Here is an 18,812-nt window from a genome sequence, read left to right as displayed (position 1 = left end):
AAAGAGAGATGTTTACAAGAGGCGGGCATCTAAATCACTAGTCCTATTTTACCTTATCCATTAAAAAACTGCATTCTCAAACTCTTTGCTTTGGAAAAGCGAGCAAACTGAGAAACTACTGCCAGTTTTCATCCCAGTGTGGGACCTCATACTTTTTGAAGTGTAGAATGAATGATAGGTGATTGTTTTCCTATTTTCCAGTGACGTTTTCCAGTGATTTTGCCTTCACAACATCTGTGCTCATAATAACACCCTGTGCAGAGCCGCCTACATTATATAAAAAAAAAAAAAAAAGGAGAAAAAAAGGGCAAACCAAAACCAGCCACAAGCAAAGACAACTGTTAGCAGCAATAAACCAACAACTTCCAAGGCAAATAATTTTCTTCCTCTCATCTTTAAAAGACACAAACCAGGCTGTGGTTTTTGCAAAAGAAATACTATGACCTGGTGACAGGTGCATATAGGATAACATTACCCATATTGTCCTTTTCATAAGTTTACGAATTGACTTTGGAGCAAATTGGGCAATAACCAAGTCAATAGTAAATTCCCAGATGGTGAGGGGGGGTTGCAGTAATTTTAACCCGCTACTGACTATGATAGTAAAAGTATGTTTCAGTCCGGGAGGACCATTTGCTGGCACAACTGGAGCATTAACCAAGCTTTTGAGTGAAACCAGATGGGTTTCGAGAGTGCAGGAGTTTTGCCTTGCTCGAATGACCCATAATTTAACTTCAGCTACAAAAAATGCCAGTGAGAAAAAATATCGAAATTGCTTAAAACGGTTTCAAAATCCTGCATCTGCAGCTTTTAAACTCTGTGGCAATTGTGTATATCAAGATAAGGAGCCTATTTCCCATCCCTCACAGAGAGAACTCCAGCTTCTGCCAGACGCTATTGTGAGACAGAAGACAGATGTCAAAAAGAACGCAAATAGGTGGACGTCTTGTAATACTGAGCTTTACTGCCTCTTGCATCCCCGCTGTCTTCGGTTTCTTCTTCCCATTGTGTTAACAATGTGTAAACAGGATCATAAAGGTGCAAAGGGGAAGGGACTTGAAAAGCGGCATAGCAATTCAAGCGTGCACTTCACTTCAGTCTGTCCAGTAAATGTGTCTTTTCTCGCTCGTTATGTTCTTTGAACTGTGATGGTGCATTTGAGTTAGAGAGTTTGTGTTTTTGTGCTGGCATCCGTAGGCTGAAAAATAAAGTGAGAAACAGGTAGAAGAAAGGGAGAGACAGAGGAAGAGAGGAGGCAGGGCTTGGCTCTACGTGGTGAGGTCTGGTCAGCATGACTCTTCTAGTGCGTTCACGACCTGTTCCAGGATGTCGGGGCAGTGGTCGGCGATCTGCTGCAGGACGGAGTTCGCATATTCCTGCAGTTCTGCACTCTCCCTCTCACACTGCTCCAGCTCTGACTCTAGCTGCAAAATGAGAGAGAGAAAATTTGTTGTTTTATATTACATTTAAAATCTGATTGGATGAGCCATGTTTCAAGCCATACTAAAATAGCTTGTTACGTTGCTTGCCAACCGTGAACAGCCTGCTGTTAGGCTAACGAGGTGCATTACTTGGTGTGGAAGAATTGTTTATTACACATTTATTTATTGAACATTGGTTTATTTTATCATACTGCTGTTGCTGCTATTTTATGAAAGCCAAAAGCCACTGAAAGCTGTTGCTTTACCATAGTTGAGAGGTGTTAGTTCCACTCTGAGGTCAGGTATCAAAAACTGACAGGAAGCGAGAGTCCAGAGAATATGAGAGTGCCACATAGATGAGGAAGTCTTACTGACTAACAAAGAATGAGAGATGAGAAAACTGTCAGGGTGATGACGCAGACACTGGACATGTGAGCTTATGCGGATCTCTTTAAAAATGCCAACCCCTCACCTCTTCCCCACTTGCCCTCAATAAGAGGGTCTCTGTCTCGCTCTCAAATCCCATTAGCACACAGCTGCTGAAAACAAATTGCCTCCTCCAAGCACTTCTTTTTAAATCATTACATAAAATTCAAACCTTGGAATTTGTCCGAAAGGTTTAATGTTCCGCTCATTAAAAGAAACTTAAACTAAAGAGGGGATTTAACATTTTACGGCACCTCTGTCTAACGATAATCACAGGTGTGGTTATCTTTAATGCTCAAATCCTTTTTCCAAATGATTTCCGTAGAGGTTTGGCAATGGGATGTGGAAAAATAAGAGGAGGAAAGGGGGATTCCTGGACGCTGGCAGTGCCAAGTACGCCAGGAAATCTGCCATGGCAGGAGCAGGTGCCTCTTAACAAACGAGAAAACACACGCACGCACATGCGCACACAAACAAAACAGATGTAAATGTAGGCATCATTTAGGCTTTGTTTATTTACCTTCAAACGCTGTAAAAATATATAAATATACTCTCATCAAGAGGGCTAATCATTCACACATTTTTGTGTGTAAATATTGATAAAGTGAACTAAATCATAGGAGTTGATTGTGAATAGAATATGAATTCACTTTTAAACAGCTAAATTCATTTCTTAATCAGTTTTTGTATCTTGATTTTTAATATATCTTAGGGTGATTCTTATGAAACCAAACGTCCTTGTATATAACCCCAAAACAATACAAAATAATAATAATAATACATAAATGAATGAAAATAGCACTCACTTGGCACTGCATTTATTTTTTGATGATTTTAACTAAAAAAATAAAAATAAAAATATAATATATAAAAAGAGGCTGTTTTGTTACTGTACTACAGTAAAAATGACTGTTAAGAATCATAATTTAAACAATGGGAAAAGGAAAATGTCTTGAGGTGTAACAGTAATGAGAATAGAGGGGGTAAAATGTGCTTAAGTGATTAAATGTCACAATGCAAAAAATGTATGGTTCTAAATGCATGTTTCATTGTCTTTATATGCTAAATATAATTGCATTATTTATGTATTTTTTGTATACATTTGGGGTTAAATATGACCAGTGCATGTTCTAGACACATTTGTGAAAATCATCCTTAAACGAGATAAACCGTGGAAATCAAAACTGCAAAACATTATAAGGTACTGTAGTGAGACACACACACACACACACACACACACACACACACACACACACACACACACACACAGACAAGAATATGGTCCCCAGTCTGGCCCTTTGCAGACAATCCATTTCGTGGCACTGCACCGTTTTTTAAATTGCTTTTCAGCTCTGAACAAAAGCCAGTGATCCAAAGCCCATAGAAAGTGGAATATTTCACAAAAACCCACAAAAGTATTTTATTTGGCCCTCCTGACATATGAATGGCAACTTTAACAAGGTTAATGAAGAAGACATCTGTAACAATAACTGGAAGTAATATTCATACATCATAAAATGTGTTTCCCTTTCATGTGTGTTTTTGTGTAAGCCTGGCCCGTGCAACTATTTCATAATTAATTAAACAAAACATGCCACGGTGGGTCACCGGGGGCAGGCAGAGTGATCTGTCAGATGGGTGTTTTCACAACTGTGGGGAAAACAAAGCCAAACAGGGGCTGGGGAAAGAAGCCACACTGCTAGTGCTAAAGCTATGCTGGGCTCTCTCAGGCTCTGAAGGGGGTTTGAAAGGGGAGGTGACGGATATGCCAAGGAAAATCTTTCCATCACAAAGCCTCTGAGCCAGGACTGAGAGAGGTGGTAGCTGGTCAGATCTTGGATTTAGGAGCTTGCCAGGATTTAAGCGGGCATAACAGGCATAACGCAAAGCACTGACATTTATGACACGCAGAATGTTACGTAAGAAGGAGAAAAAAAATGGTCCATGACTGGTCTAATTTTTGAAAAAGCATACACATGAAATCAATATTTATGACCAAAGTAGACAATGATTAGAAGTTGACAGATATGGCTTTTTCAGTTATAAATACTGGTACCAATAGACCTTATTCAGAGTAGTGCCATATTTATTTTGACGGGAATGAAAATGTGGCTGTTAGTGATAGACCGATAGTCTCTTCAATGGCATGCACTGTATAGAGCTGTTTAAAATGTCTTAGCTCACATCAAATTTTCACAACTTTTGGAGATTTTTGTCTACTGATTTTCTTTTTGGAGGGTAAGTTTTTTTTTTTTTTTTCATCAGCTCAACAATTTAAAAAGAACAATGCCTCACGCACTTTCCTGTCAAAAAATAAATATGGCACTATTCTCAATAGTCCATATCTAGAGAAAGGTGGTTTGAAATGAATACTTTAAACTTGCTGAAAAGAAATGAACATTTATTTTATACAATATTAACAAAAAATTAACAAAAACATCAATTTGTTTATTATCTATTGACAAGGCTATCACTTCTATTGACATTTCTGTTATCGGCCACATTTTGCTGACGCAATCTCCTATCAGACATGTTTGCATCGGCTTCAGCATGTTTACTTCCCCCTGTGGAGAGACCAGATGTGCATCAAGTCAGCAGCTTGGGAGACCTGGGTTCTGATACTGCGTCAAAACCAGGAAGTAATCGCATAATTGCATAATCAGAGACTAGCGTGATTCTGAGGTTTCCTTTTTCCCTCTAAGATTATATTTTTACTTAACTGATGGTTTAGGTTTGGGATGGGGATATAGTTTATTATACATGCATTCATCCTCACTGTTTTACAGCCTGTAAGGATGAAAACAACTTGCTTCAAACCTTGCTTTTGGTGCCCCTCCACAGAGATTACACCCAGAAAACCCACAATTACCGCATTGACCACTGGGGGCAGTGTTTTGAATTTCGGGAAGCACAGACCGATTTTAGCTAAAGAAAATTCAACCTACTTTTTTCAATTTCACTGTGAGATCAGTCTGATCACGACTTGTGATTTTTAGAAATTGAGCTAATTCATTACTCAAGAAACAATGATAAGCTTTTTTTTCCCCCAAAACAAGTGGCCTCACTGCCTTTAACCTTAGAAGGCAGCAACCTAACCATCCTGAGACCTCATGACTAATATGGAGTGGTCTAAATAGGCACCAACTTTGCCTGTACGGGAGACTGAACACACTAATTATTTCAAACCACATAACTGTTAATCAGAAGGTCACTGGTTCGATCCCCACAGCCCCCACCATTGTGTCCTTGAGAAGGCACTTAACTCCAGGTTGCTCCGGGGGGATTGTCCCTGTAATAAGTTCACTGTAAGTCGCTTTGGATAAAAGCGTCTGCTAAATGCATAAATGTAAATGTAAATATATATAATAAGAGCACTGGAAATCACCATCCCTGATTCAAATTCTCATTGTAACCTCGTCATCTGATGACACTCCTGGGAGACTGGAGCCTGACAAGTCAGCCAAGAGAAAAGCAAAGACATGACGGAGATGAACGAGTGAAGGAGAGTCTTGAGTCTTGAGAGGAGGGTTAATGAGGCTTGTCAGGGGCTGATATATGGAGTTGCGTGAGGGTGCAGCTTGGCAGACCGCTGCCGCTGTAAGCCCCATTAGAAACAGACAGTGGAGATCTGGAGCAGAGGGAAGGACTAAGCAGGGGGCATATATAAGCATATATGGCCTGCTCAGAACAGGGCTAGGAGGTATGAGCAGGAATGCAGGTGTGAGTGTTTGGAAGACAGTTTAAAGGCTGTTACACTGCTGTGAAGACAATGCTGCTTTTAGGGCACGGTAAATCAGTGTTGGGTAATGCTACTTTTAAAAAAAGTGACTAATTCCGTAACATTATTATGTTCTAAAAGATTTTTATGTCATCAATTTGTATACGCCATGGATAGAGAATAACTTATTTATTTAGGGTCAATTATTTTACCCTTTATGAGTGAATTTAAAATGGTTCTGCCCATTTATGTATGTCAAATACTTTTGTGTATGTTAAATAAACCATACAAGCAGAAAATAAAAACCCCATTTAAACTGTTACTCCAACTAACTCCAGAACAAACTTCGGCAGGTGCACACAAAAAAAAATCTCCCCTGTGTGACAAAAGTATAATATATCTATTGATGGGACTATTTTATGACCGTGTGTTTAACAGAATTCCTTGGAAAAAACAGAGCTGTAAAGATAACATTTAAAGCCCTCCATACAAGGGAAGTATCTGTCTCATTATCGTTTTCCATGCCAGTTCATTTCCACAGCCTTGACCCAAAAACAGAAGGAAAGAGAAGATGATGAGAGAGAGGAGTGCATTAACGTTTGTTTTCATTGCATTGATTGCCATCACGTGTGATCACATGTTTATGGTAAATCTCATCTATCTGTCTTCATAAACAGCAGACACATTAACGTGGGCAGCAACGGGTCATTCCCGTAAGACAATAATCATCACACATATAAGTTTCGGCAAAATCTGGACTGTGTTGACAGTTTTGATCATGCTCTTCCATTGACTCATAGAGGATGTGTTTCATCAACGACTCCTGCGTCGCACATTTACGCCTGGAGTGGCACATGGAGATCAAACGGCAAAAGTCAAACCTTCTAACAAACCCTTCAAGCAAATCCGCTCTCCGTTCATCACCCTGGATGACACTCTTACCTCCACAACATTTCTTCCTCCAGATCCTGTGGACAATTTGAGAGACAGTCTACCAAATTTTAGTGAGATTGTTTATTTAAAACCAGACAAAACGATTTGCCAGTGGGATAAAAACTAAATAAAACATTCTTTTTCATTACCTCACAAAGTTTGGTTACATTTCTCTGAAAACAAGACATTTGCCATTTTGCGTCTTAAGTGTGTGTCTTATTTTAAGGATGTGTAGATGTTTTTACTAAAAAGCAAGACAAAAATACTAATTAAGATTTTTGTTGTTTTGCATCAAAGAGAAAGAGTTCCCATCAAAGAGAAAGAGAGAGCGTTAAGTAAAGCCAGATCTGTGGTGTGGAGAATTGACCGTCTCTGCTAAAGCAATCAAGACCATGCTCAATAAATCTGCATAAAGAAAAAAGACACCAGCATTTTTCCTAAATGTGACACTGGCTGCTTCAGTATTTTGAAAGAAAACAATAATTCTTTAAGAAGGAAACCGTGTTCTTTGTATAAATGGACCATATTAAAAGTTCCTCATCATTTTTGGGGGATGGCAACACCAAAACACTTCAGCTCATATTAAAAATAATGTTCCCAGTTCAATACAAGTTGAGCTCAATTGACAGCATTTGTGGCTTAATGTTCATTACTTGAAAAAAGAACTGACTTGAACCTCGATTATAAAAAAAAAAAAAGAAGATGCCAAAATCAAGTGTAAGGCACTTACTAGGGAAGTGAATGGGCTAGTCCATAACCATTACGTATTGTATAAATAAACAATATAAATTTTATAGTACATGTGTTAACTTCATTTTAGTGTGATACAATTTCTTACTAATGTTAGCAGTGTAAAGTTGCATTCAATATTATAACTTAGTTATCATGATGACGTATAGCTGGTAAACCGTGTAATCTGGTAAATTCCTCATTTTATCACACTAAAATCATATTAACATGTATAATGTCTAAATCTTGTGGCTATACGTCTGAAACAGTGAGTATGTCAACTTTAATTTGAACATAATTTTAACAATTGCCCTATTCACTACCATTGTAAGTGCCTAAATGTAACAACGATTTTTTATTATAATGTATTTATTATTATTTTAAATAAACAAACAAAGGACGAGTCATCATTTTATTAAATTGTTTTGTTATAATCAATGTTATGCAACAAATGCTGTCGATTGAACTTGAATTGAAACTGAAACATTACTTAAAGAAAACTTCCCAAAACACTTTTGGGCCACCTTTGGTAAAACCGTTTGTAGATCGTCATCGCAGTGCAATTATATGAATACCTTTTCCCCAAGCTGTTCTATTATTGTGGCATCAGCCATTTCAGATGGCCAACCTAGTCTCAAATGGCCAACCTAGTCTCATATTGAAATGTGACACTATATACATTTTTGCTAAACTTGTTATACGTGTCTCCAAGTAAAATTCCCTGCACTTTCCAGGTGAAATGTACACTAGAGGCACTACAACAACTGTGTGTTTTATGCACATTCACTCAAGTCATGACTTTAATGGCTGATTATGACTTTATAAATACTTATTTTTCTCTCTATTACTGAGATCCTGCTATTTTATGATATCCACACAATTTTACTCAAACACATCTTTTGAAAAACAATAAATTTTTAATGCTTGTATTACAGACTCACCTATACACTTATTCCATAAGGAATAGCTTGTGCTCACCTGATAAGGCATTGGACTCTGAGATGGAGGACCATGGTTCAAGTCCAGCCATGAAATCAAGCTGGCACGTGACATTACAGAGTCATAGAAATGGCACGAAATGTGGTTCTTGCTTCAGAAAATGTGCTTTTTCATTTTGCTTCTGCATTTTAAAATACTAATGATTAGATTTAGGCATTAATAAGGTAAGGATGTCTTAGGTTTGTGAGGTGTTTTTTTAATTTTTATATATATCTCAAATTCACCTTAAAATCGTATCTGAATACGACACCATTTTACTTGCTTTTGGTGCCCCCAGCTGGACATTTCACTGGAAACCAGCCAAACATGATATACATAGAGTAAATTTTGAATTGCAAAAATTTGTCATGTTCACATAAATTTCATGACACTAGGCTGAAATAACACATAAAAACAAAGCAACCTGTGTTTGGTTGCTTTACATGCCAATCAAACAATCTCTTCCCTCTCTAAGTGGGCAGTTCTTGGCAAGTATAAACTGTTATAAGTGTTAAATGTAAAGTGGACCAGACTGAGACCAGACAGGATACTATTCTGCAGCCAAGCAGGGCAAAATGCTCAGAGGCTTGCATCTTCCCTCTTTGCAGACACTGGTCTCAGAATGAGAACTCTTAATGGAGAGTTTTAAGAGGATGTTTGCTCCCACTTGACTGTCATGGTTGGGTGCCTATACTACAAGCTCATATCCCTGAAATCTGGTTCATCTTCAAGACTAAACCCTTCACTATTCCCTTTGTTCTATTAACTGTTGACTCTTGTCTTATCCTTCCCTTGGTTCCCCTCTTTCTTTAGGAGACCCGCAGATATCTCCAAAAATGGTCTCTTTGGATTGCGTTCAGCTCATGACGAGATCTTTCCCCCACTTCCTCCTCGTTAGAACAGGAAGCCTCTGCGGCTTTGCTAAGAGCCACTTAAACTGGGATCTCTCTCTGTTTGTCTTTCTCTCTTATCCTCTCCTTAAAGCACCAAAAACAATCCTAGCAGTTTAATACACCACTTTTTCTTCCATCTATCTCCCTGTTTTGGCCCTAGTTTCAGAGCCAAGCACCCAAACGCAGCTATGCTACGTAGTGTTATCCATACAGCTTTTTCTTAGCCTATCAGAGTCCTTAGTGGGGGAGGAGGCGTGGCCATTTATAAAAAGCAACTCTATAGACCTCATCGAATTAGAACCGCCCACCAACCTCAGCTGCGGCAGGATATGTGCACCCCATCAGTCAAGTCTAATTGAGTTTCTGGGGGGAATGCGGACACACGAGTCGCACCCCTACCCGCAACTTTGAATGAGGTTAAATTCAGGGGGGGATGTTGATCAGCAGGGGCACTATTACGACATATGTGGTCAAGCTGGTGAAGTTAAGGATTCAATCATGATCAAAAACCTAGATCAAAATAACTTCAGTGTTAACACCCACCACAAAATGATGAATGCCCAGTTTTGATTTTGCGCTACTTAGATATTTTTCGTTGTTGTTTTTTTTCCCCTTTTAATGACTCAGCCCAAATTGCTGCAGAGCTTTTAGGATGCATGCGGATAAATTACAACCACATTCCTCAACAGGCTCAGAGCAGCACAAACTCTCCTAGTCGCTCCTAACAATCATGGCTAGACTGTTGCAGATCCTTATTTGCAAAAACTCAGGACACCAAGCAATGTGAATTTTAACTATTGTATGAGAAGATAAACCGCACCGTCAACATGTCAATTGGTAGGGTTTCTATGGCAATAGATCTTAACAGAACAGGCCCCACCCTAAAAAACTTTCCCGACTGTTAGGATGGAAGCACTTGACTTTTAAAAGAGCCCATCAGGCTATTAAATATTTGTGGAAAATAGTCTTCTTTTAAACATGGAGTTTCATAAAACCCTTCACAATTCTTAATGGTCGTTATTAATCTAATAGGCCCTGAATGAGCTGTTAGACTCATAATATGGCTGCCGATTGGCATAGACTGCAAGTGAAAGAGTCTGATCCTTCCGAGTATCTTTTTCCAAGCCAAAGTTCAATTTAAAACAGATGCCATGGCTGCAAACGGTATGGGTTTTGACGCAAGTGAACACGCAAATAAAGCCATCAGAAAAGCAGTGCCACAGATTGACAGCTCCCCTCTTGGCGGGATAACTCATCAGCTTGCCGATACACTGACAAACCTCAGAAACATTTAGCTGAATTTAGACTGAAGCCTTAATTTCTTTCAAATTTTTGGCTGAACTATCCCTTTAATATACAAAAAATAATAGATAGAGGGGGCGAATTTGGAGAGCTATGATTAAAAGATTTGGTGTTATGGTATGTCAGATCAGCTGGCGCAGTTAATGCTGTTGTGGCTCCGTTGATGTAACACAAGCCTGCAACGAAGTCGGAACACAACAATCTAAAGCTCTGATTCGTCAGAGCGCGAAAATCATAATAAATCTGCTGAAATATTTTGTTGTTTGCTTTGGTGGCCTCCAGCTGTGACGGCTCAATCCAGGTTTTGGTTTCATCATTTGTTTTTTTTTATTTCATATATTATTCTTCCTCGTTCTTAAGTGCTTTAGGAGTCAAATGTGCATTGACACAAGCCCATGTTCCAGGTCTGGAGGCTGAGGTGCTTTTACACATATTTGCAATGGTTGGGAAAATAAAAGGAGGAGCGAGCCCTGGAACAGACAAGCGTGGGGCACCAAGGGCTCATCTCTCAATGCTTTGAAAACGGGGCTGTGCTTTGCCTCGTTCTGAATGTTTAGGGGTTGGATGAGAAGTTTTGTTGGTTTAGCCAGGTTTTCAGCACTCCCTCAGGATTAGCACTTATTGAAACAAGGTATTACAAAAACAATGTTTCAAGAGTGGGGCTGAGAAAACTGAATGCAAATGGACCCAAAGCATCATCATCATCATCATCATCATGAAAACTAGATTTTTACATTTTCAGACAAATTTACCAATTCAAAACTCGCTGCCATGATGCTACGATGTTGCGGGTGGCAGCAAGGGCATTGCTATGCATTTGCTAAAGTATTCAGAGTGTTTTTTTTAGCTTTAAAAGAGCCCTCCAGGTCTCTAAGAAATTCTGGTCCTTAGATATGTTTGTGTCCCTCCTTCAATGTAAGGCTGTTAATTTTTCATCTGTTATAATGTCTGATGGGCAGTATAGGACAGGTATAATTCATGTCGGTACCACAATGTAGTAGGATGAGTTTAGAGGGATAGATCACCCAAAATGTTTAATTCGGACATCATTTACTCACCCTCATGTTATTACAAATCCTTTATGATTTACTTTCTTCAGTGGAACAAAAAAGGGGATTATTTAGGGGTTTGTCTCAGATTCCTATCCCTAAAGTACGAGCTTCAGTAAGCATGACTAATTATAATCTATCCTTCAAAAACCAATACGTGGCCAGCCTATGACATCTTGGTGTCTCATCTTCAGTTTCCGCAATGTGTTTGTTTAAGAGAGTGTTTGTTCACAGACCAATCCCGACATCTACATTAAACTGTCTGAAAGCACCCACACAAACCTTTGTGACTCTTAGAAGACTACTGCTATTGCTGATAAACATTACAAGATCAACGATGCGAGTGAGTAACTAAAGAGAGAGAGAGAGACAGAGAGGGGGGGAGAGAGAGAAGCTCGTAATGTAAAGGCCTACTTACAACAGACATATGGGGCAACTTCATGTTCTTTCATTAATCGTACGGGTTGTGGGTTTGTTCCACCATGTTTACCCCCATTTCCTGCCTGTTTAAATTACACTGCACTTATGCAGCCCTGGATTCATGGCCCTGTCAGCCTGCAGCCTACCCCATTGGGCACAGGCACACTGCAGTTGCCAGCACAGCACATCAGGGGGCTCATCCAGAACCAGCTCCTGTTGATCTAAACCAATGTTCTTTCATAAAGAGCACACAGGGGAAACTGATGCCAGGTGTGAGTCTGTGATTCATCACAAAGGTCTACGTGAATCACGATTGAACTCTATCTAATAAAGTAGGTGGAGGAAAAAGATTGTTATATCAAAGTAACGCAATGTTTTACCTCATGATAATGTATCGTATTCTAACGACAATAATATTTTTGTTACAATTTTAACATTCATATTTTTGGCACTGTAACAATACAAAACTGCAGCAATAGGCCAACAAACACTTTTTATTTATTCTATCAAAATATAAACTCCCAACAATCAAAGAATATTCATTTTGTTTTTTAATTTGTAAAGAGGGCCATACAGATCCTCTGTACAACTAGACAGCAATGGCTTTTGTGTAATGATAAACTAAGATTTTCTTTTTTTAATGAAACCAGCCTTTTGATGAACTAAGTGACTTTTGTGGCTCTACAACAAAGTACAGCTGGAAGTTCAGCACTTGTTGCGCAAAGCACCAAAGTCCACAGAATAAAAATGAGAAACAGATCATAATATTTCACAATTTCGGACGGCAAAACACTAAACAAAAAAAAAGTATTATATATTGTGATGCACATATTGTATCGTATCACTCTGCCCCTGCTGATGCCCACCCCTAGTTTAAAGAGGAACAGTTCGTCTAAAAAACAAACGAAAACAAAGCCATCTTAAATCTGCAAAGACACATCAGGAGGCTGCATCTGAACTGGCATATATACCAAGAAAAGGTGCATTTACACAGGCTGTTCAATGCTGCCAGAGGTGTATGACCAGAGGTGGCACGAATGCATTCACAATTCAATTACAATGGCATAAATAATGTTGTGTTACTACTGTTTTAAACACAAAATGATGAATATAGAAATATTAAATTAATAAAAACATGACATTATAGTTTTAAATATGAAACTATAAATTATGAATGACATGCTCAATCAACAGCAAAGTTTAACTCTTTTATTGTTTTAGGGTCAATGTTGACCCATATAGGAAGAACCAGTTGTAACCTTTCACTTTCAGACTTTTTGGATGTTAGAGTATGCAGCTAATTTAAATTATTTTAAAAATGAAAATTCTCTCACATTTTAGCCCCTTGCCCACTGGGTACTGCATCTTTCCCACAAATTGTAGAGTTTCCTCTCAAATGGGGTTTGTGCACACAGGCACATGTCCATACAAACACACACAAGAGAGTACTTATTACATTTTAGAACAGGTACAATAATATGTTAGTTAATATGTTTACCAACATAATTTTGACTGCTGGAAAAGGCAAAGATTAATTTGTGAAAAAGGTATGTACTAAATTATTTTTAATTTGAAAATGTAATCAGTTCATTTTCAACATGCATTGACATAAATTTAAACCAATACATCCTTTGCCAATATGTGCAAAGTTTTATTTTTTAATATTTAAAAATGATGTTAATAATTTAATTTATGTAAATTAATTATATTAATAATGACAATCATTATTAGATTTTCAACAATGGGGGATAATAAAGTGTTCAAGCTGTTTGAATGGTTTCAATGTAGCCTAAAATGACTTCAAGGAAAATGATGGGCACATTTATTTTTAAGACAATATGAGGGTTAAGGCTGCTCTACACAGAACCCAAGCAGAATCATCTTTCATATTAGGGACTGAGGTGGGTCAGAGCAGGCAAACTCTTGTCTGACTTTTATGTGGGATTGATTGCGTCGTTACACAAAATTTTGAGCAGGCACAGTGCAGCTTTTCAAGGAATTACAAGTTAAGTTCAACTGACAGCATTTGTGGCATTATGTTGATTACCACAAAAATGTATTTAAATTAATTCTTTCTTTTTAAAAAAATAAGCAACATTCGAAGCAACAATGAGGCACTTGCAATGGAAGTGAATAGAGTCCAAATTTTGGAGGGTTTAAATGTAAAGCTTATAATTTTATAAAAACAAGCATTCATTCTTTTGTTAAAAATTGAGTATCATTTGAGCTGTAAAGTTGTTTAAATAGTAATTTTCAGTCGTTTTAGAGTTTGTTGACATTACATCGTCATGGAACGAAATTATAAAATTAGCTATAACTTTACACAGAAAAGGTTTGTAAGTGATTGTATCACGCTAAAATCATTTTTACCCACATATCCTTTATGTTTTGTGGCTATACGTTTGACAGAGTGAGTATTTTAATGTTAAAAAATTGGCCCCATTCACTTCCATTGTAAGTGCCTCACTGTAACAGATTTTTGCTTTTTTTAAAGAAAAGGTGAAACAAGTGGAATTTTTTTTGTGCTAATCAACATTATGCCACAAATGCTGTTGATTGAACTTAACTTGTTGTGGAGCAGGATGTGGTCATGTGTCTGTCACTGGGGAGAGAGGAAGCGGTAAGGGCCATCACCTGGTGATTAATGATGTGTAACACCTGTGTCTCGTTACAGTGACAACGAAGATGGGCTTGAAAAGGCCCTCCGAGAATGCCAGTGAGGGAGAGAGAGAGTCCCAGTCACACACCCCTGACATTCCGTGAAGCTAAACACAGCAAAGCTGCTTAATATTTAGGAGTTTATGTTGTCCCTTATGACTAAAGATAAACCTTGTTGTGAAGCTGAAGAGTAAATGCCCTGCTGTGATGCTGAAAGCCAAAGGCTGTTTGTTAGACTGGGACTGCTTCCCTATTGTTGAATCTTCTACACTGGTGCTGAAACCTGGGAGTAAGGAAGAAGACTGGTCGCCATGGACACCTCACCGCTGGACGAATTAATCTGTGCCCCAGCCAGCATCCAGGAGACCCACCACTAAGCCCTCCTCGTGCAAGAACGGCACCTCAAGGAGCTCCTCCGAGCCCAAGCGAAGTATCGGCAGGCCTTGCGGAGCAGGTTAGCTTCATGCGGTTCCTCCACCATGGCCCCGGAAGCAGTGACGGAGTTACAGCTGCTGCTGCAAAACATGGGCCCCCAGGACGAGCCAGAGGCATACCCGAGTTTCTTTGAGCAGTCAGCCACCGCCTTCGGCTGGCCGCAATCCCAATAGGCCCTCTACATGCATGCAGCAACTTCCAGCTAAGGACCATCTGGACTAGATCAAGATAAAGACCGCTGTCCTGCAAAGGGTTGGCCATAGCCCCGGACAACACCATCAGCGATTCCGCACCCTCACCTAGAGTGACGCTGGCTGCCCGTCCAATTGCGAATCCTCCGGCATTCCCACCCTTAGGGAATTCCCGGAGGGGGACTTCCCTCTAGAGAAGTCGTGTGATGAAACCCTTAGGCACACCTTTGACCAAGTGAGAGTAATTGATGGCCAGCAGCTCCAGACTGACGTCGCCCTCACATATCCGTATTTTTCAATTATTAGGGACCGGTTGTATCGAGTGACGCAGGACACTTAAATCCATGAATAAGCGTTAGCCGTCGGGAAACACTTTTCCAGGTGACTCACCACAATCCTATGGCAGGTCACTTAGGGCAAGAAAGAACACCACACTGTTTAATGGCCCACTTTTATTGGCCGGACATTCACAGGGATGCACGCAGATGGTGTGAATGTAGCTGGTGAAAATTACTCGCCAAGTGGCAAGGAACCTTTGAGGTTACACGACGAGTCGAGGACCTTGATTATGAAGTTAAACGAATGGATAGAGAGGCGGTCCCTGTGTCCATGGGGACGGTAGTTCTGGAGACAGTGGAGCTCTAGCCAGAGGTGAAGTTCAAAGCCCATCCATTCACCCCGGTCCGTTGTGGAGACCACCTCTCGCCGTCCCAGCTCACGGAGGTGGCTAGGTTGCAAAAAGAGTTTGCAGAGGTGTTCTCTCCTCTTCCTGGTCAGACTAACCTCATACAGCACCATATCGAGACCCCACCATGAGTGGTAGTTTATAGTCTGCAATACCACATACCCGAAAACAAGAAAAAGGTGATTCGGACGAATTAGAGGCAATGCTCGAGATGGGGGTAATAGAAAAATCGCACTGGTTGTTCTTGTACCTAAGAGTGATGGGTCAGTCCGGTTCTGTGTTGATTACCAGAAAGTCAACGTGGTGTCTAAATTTGACATGTACCCAATGCCCCGAATTGACGAACTGCTCGATCGGTTGTGTGCGGCTCAATTTTATTTGACACTGGATTTAACAGGGATATTGGCAGATCCCCTTAACTCCATTATCCCAAAAAGTTGGTAGACCGGACATTGCCTGGGCCTGAGTCGGGTCGTGAGGTTATCCATTCAAAACAAGGACAAACAGATTCAAACACAGCTTTTATCCAACATCAATTACCATACTCAATAAAATACTGCTAATTAATTATGAAGTAATACTGTTTACAATTGACTGTAAAAAAGGGATGTGCAATGATAAAATGTAATTTAATGTGGGTATGTGGGCATACTTGGGCAGTTTTTATATACAATATTTGTATTTATTTTTTATTTTATGAATTTATGAATGATGTACTGCCTGGTGAGCACTTTAAATTTCATTGTACTGGTGACAATGACAATAAAATGTTCTATCTACCTATCTATCTATCCATCTATCTATCTATCTATCTATGTGGAGTGGGACTTGGTTATGAGTCTGTCACTGGGGAGAGAGGAAGCAGTAAGGGCCATCATCTGGTAATTAATGATGCGTTACACCTGTTTCTCATTATAGTGACAATGGAGATGGTCTTGAAAAGCTAAACTAAAAACTAATTATGTAAAGATACATTTTGCAAAGCTGCTAAACATAGATATTTAGGAGTTTATGTCATCCCTTATGACTAAAGTTAAAGTAGATACCTTGTTGTGAAGCTGAAGAATAAATACCCTGCTGTGAAGCTGAAAGCCAAAGACTGTTTGTTAGACTGGGAAAAAAACATTAAAGCTTGATTTAACTGGACTGCCACCCCACTTCCCGCTTCCTTATTGTTGAATATTCTACACATGAACATTTGAACCCGGAACATTCCTTTAACTCGGTTGTGTAAAAACACCTTAACAGAGTGCCGATTAGACAGGAAAAAGAAAGGAAAGCTGATTGGACAATGAATGAAAGTGCACTGAGAAAGAGGGAGGGGAAAAAGGGAAAAACTAAATGTACTGTTTAACATTGCAATATCACAGTTTTGAATTGCAATAAACTAAACATGAAGAATCACAATATTATTGTACCAGGAGCCAGATATTGTTATAATATCATATTGCCAGGTCCTTGCTGATTCACACCACTATAGTTTAAAGGGAAACAGAAGCCTAAAATAAACAAGTAACGGATAGGAAGCAGAAAGGTAAAGTGCATGAACAACAGTTGAGGGTGCGTTGAGAATGTGGGAGGGAAAGTGGAGAAAAAAGAACAGAGGACTCAAGGCCTAACAGATTATTTCTGTTCCAGCCCTAAGGTCATTAATAATCAATCTTCTCTAGTTCATGTTTTATTCAGAGTGACCCGTAAAATGCAAGACTCTCCCCTATTTATACAGCTGGCTTTGTGCTGCCAGATCACAGCCAGATGACTTTGGCCAAGGGCAGTTGAGCACCGTACTTTTCTCCTCCAAGACTGTAAACTTTACATACTGATCTAAGATCAGCACTCTCTAATGTAAACAGCAGATTCAAATGTTTTGAGAGAGGAGGTGCAACTGGCCACATAACATAACTGACAGCAAATTTCATCAAACTTTGACTGCTCATCATTAACAGCTGCAATGCAGGAGTGGGACGTCCCGCAGCTGTGGAGTGTGTCACGGATGATTGCCACCTAACAAGGATGAATTCATAATTAGCTATTTACACTAACATAAAAGTACCATGGTTACCACATCTTTTTGGACATTGTACGATGGTAATACCATGGTATTCTTCAAAGTACCTATGAGTACCAAGCAAATACCATGCTATATGTATATGATAAGACTTACAAATCTTATTAGTAGAAATATATTTAATTACTGAACATGCAAAGGGCAGGGGATGCATACACATTTGTAACCAACTAGAGTTTAAATTCTGTGGCCGCATATTTTGTGTGGGCCTAGTTATGACTTAATATCACTTAAACTAAACTATAAAGGCCCTATTAGATGTAGTACATGCAATAATTTTTTTTTTGTTGCTGAAAACACCAATTCGTCTTTTAAATGGGCTGCGTTTTTGGTGAGTCTATTGTCTTTGTTGGCTCTGTGAGCTGTATGACTGAGTGGCTCTTTCAGCTGCAGTTTAATCACCTTCCTGCATTCCAGTCGTTTAAACAGAGATGCAGTAACATCCTGTGAACAGCTCAAACCAAATAAAACAACATTACGCCATAAACAGAGAAAAAAAAAAAACAGGCAAAGACGATGAGTAATAAAAGAAGCATTGACCACAACAGAGTACAAGCTGGCAGTAAGACCTAATGGGGTGGTCTGGCAAAGTGTAAATAATATATGAGTGAGTTCACAAGTGTGTGTGTTTGGGTTTATGATAGTTCACTTGTATATTTGCATTGTCTGTGTCCTAATGAGTCTATATACTGGTAATGTTTTGTGAGTTGTGTAAAACTTTGTTGTGCAAACTTTGATTTTCTCATCTGTGTTTGTAAGCAAGTTTGCCTTGAACTACAGTAACAATAAAAGAAATAGGTCACCCCAAAAAGTCATTATTTACTCATTTCGACCCATATGACTCGAGGTCTGCTCTGAATTTAATCCCTAGAACCGACACAGAACCTTTTTTTATGTTGAGTTGGT

General features: G+C 39.2%; 1 protein-coding gene across 1 annotated transcript in view; it reads right to left on the bottom strand.

Moving 5' to 3' along the window:
* Positions 1-459: 459 nt before the first annotated feature.
* Positions 460-18,812, bottom strand: part of LOC127639023 (ELKS/Rab6-interacting/CAST family member 1-like) — a 293,380-nt gene continuing 275,027 nt past the window's right edge. The window contains exon 20 of the mRNA XM_052120833.1: positions 460-1,424. Within this exon, the coding sequence (XP_051976793.1) occupies positions 1,287-1,424 (138 nt within the window). The 3' untranslated portion in view covers positions 460-1,286. The remainder of the gene's footprint in view (positions 1,425-18,812) is intronic.

This window comes from Xyrauchen texanus, chromosome 47, assembly GCF_025860055.1.
Source record: "Xyrauchen texanus isolate HMW12.3.18 chromosome 47, RBS_HiC_50CHRs, whole genome shotgun sequence".
NCBI classification, from domain to species: Eukaryota; Metazoa; Chordata; class Actinopteri; order Cypriniformes; family Catostomidae; genus Xyrauchen; species Xyrauchen texanus.
The sequence above is the reverse complement of the archived record's forward strand: the minus strand, read 5'-3'. Positions and strand labels throughout refer to the sequence as shown.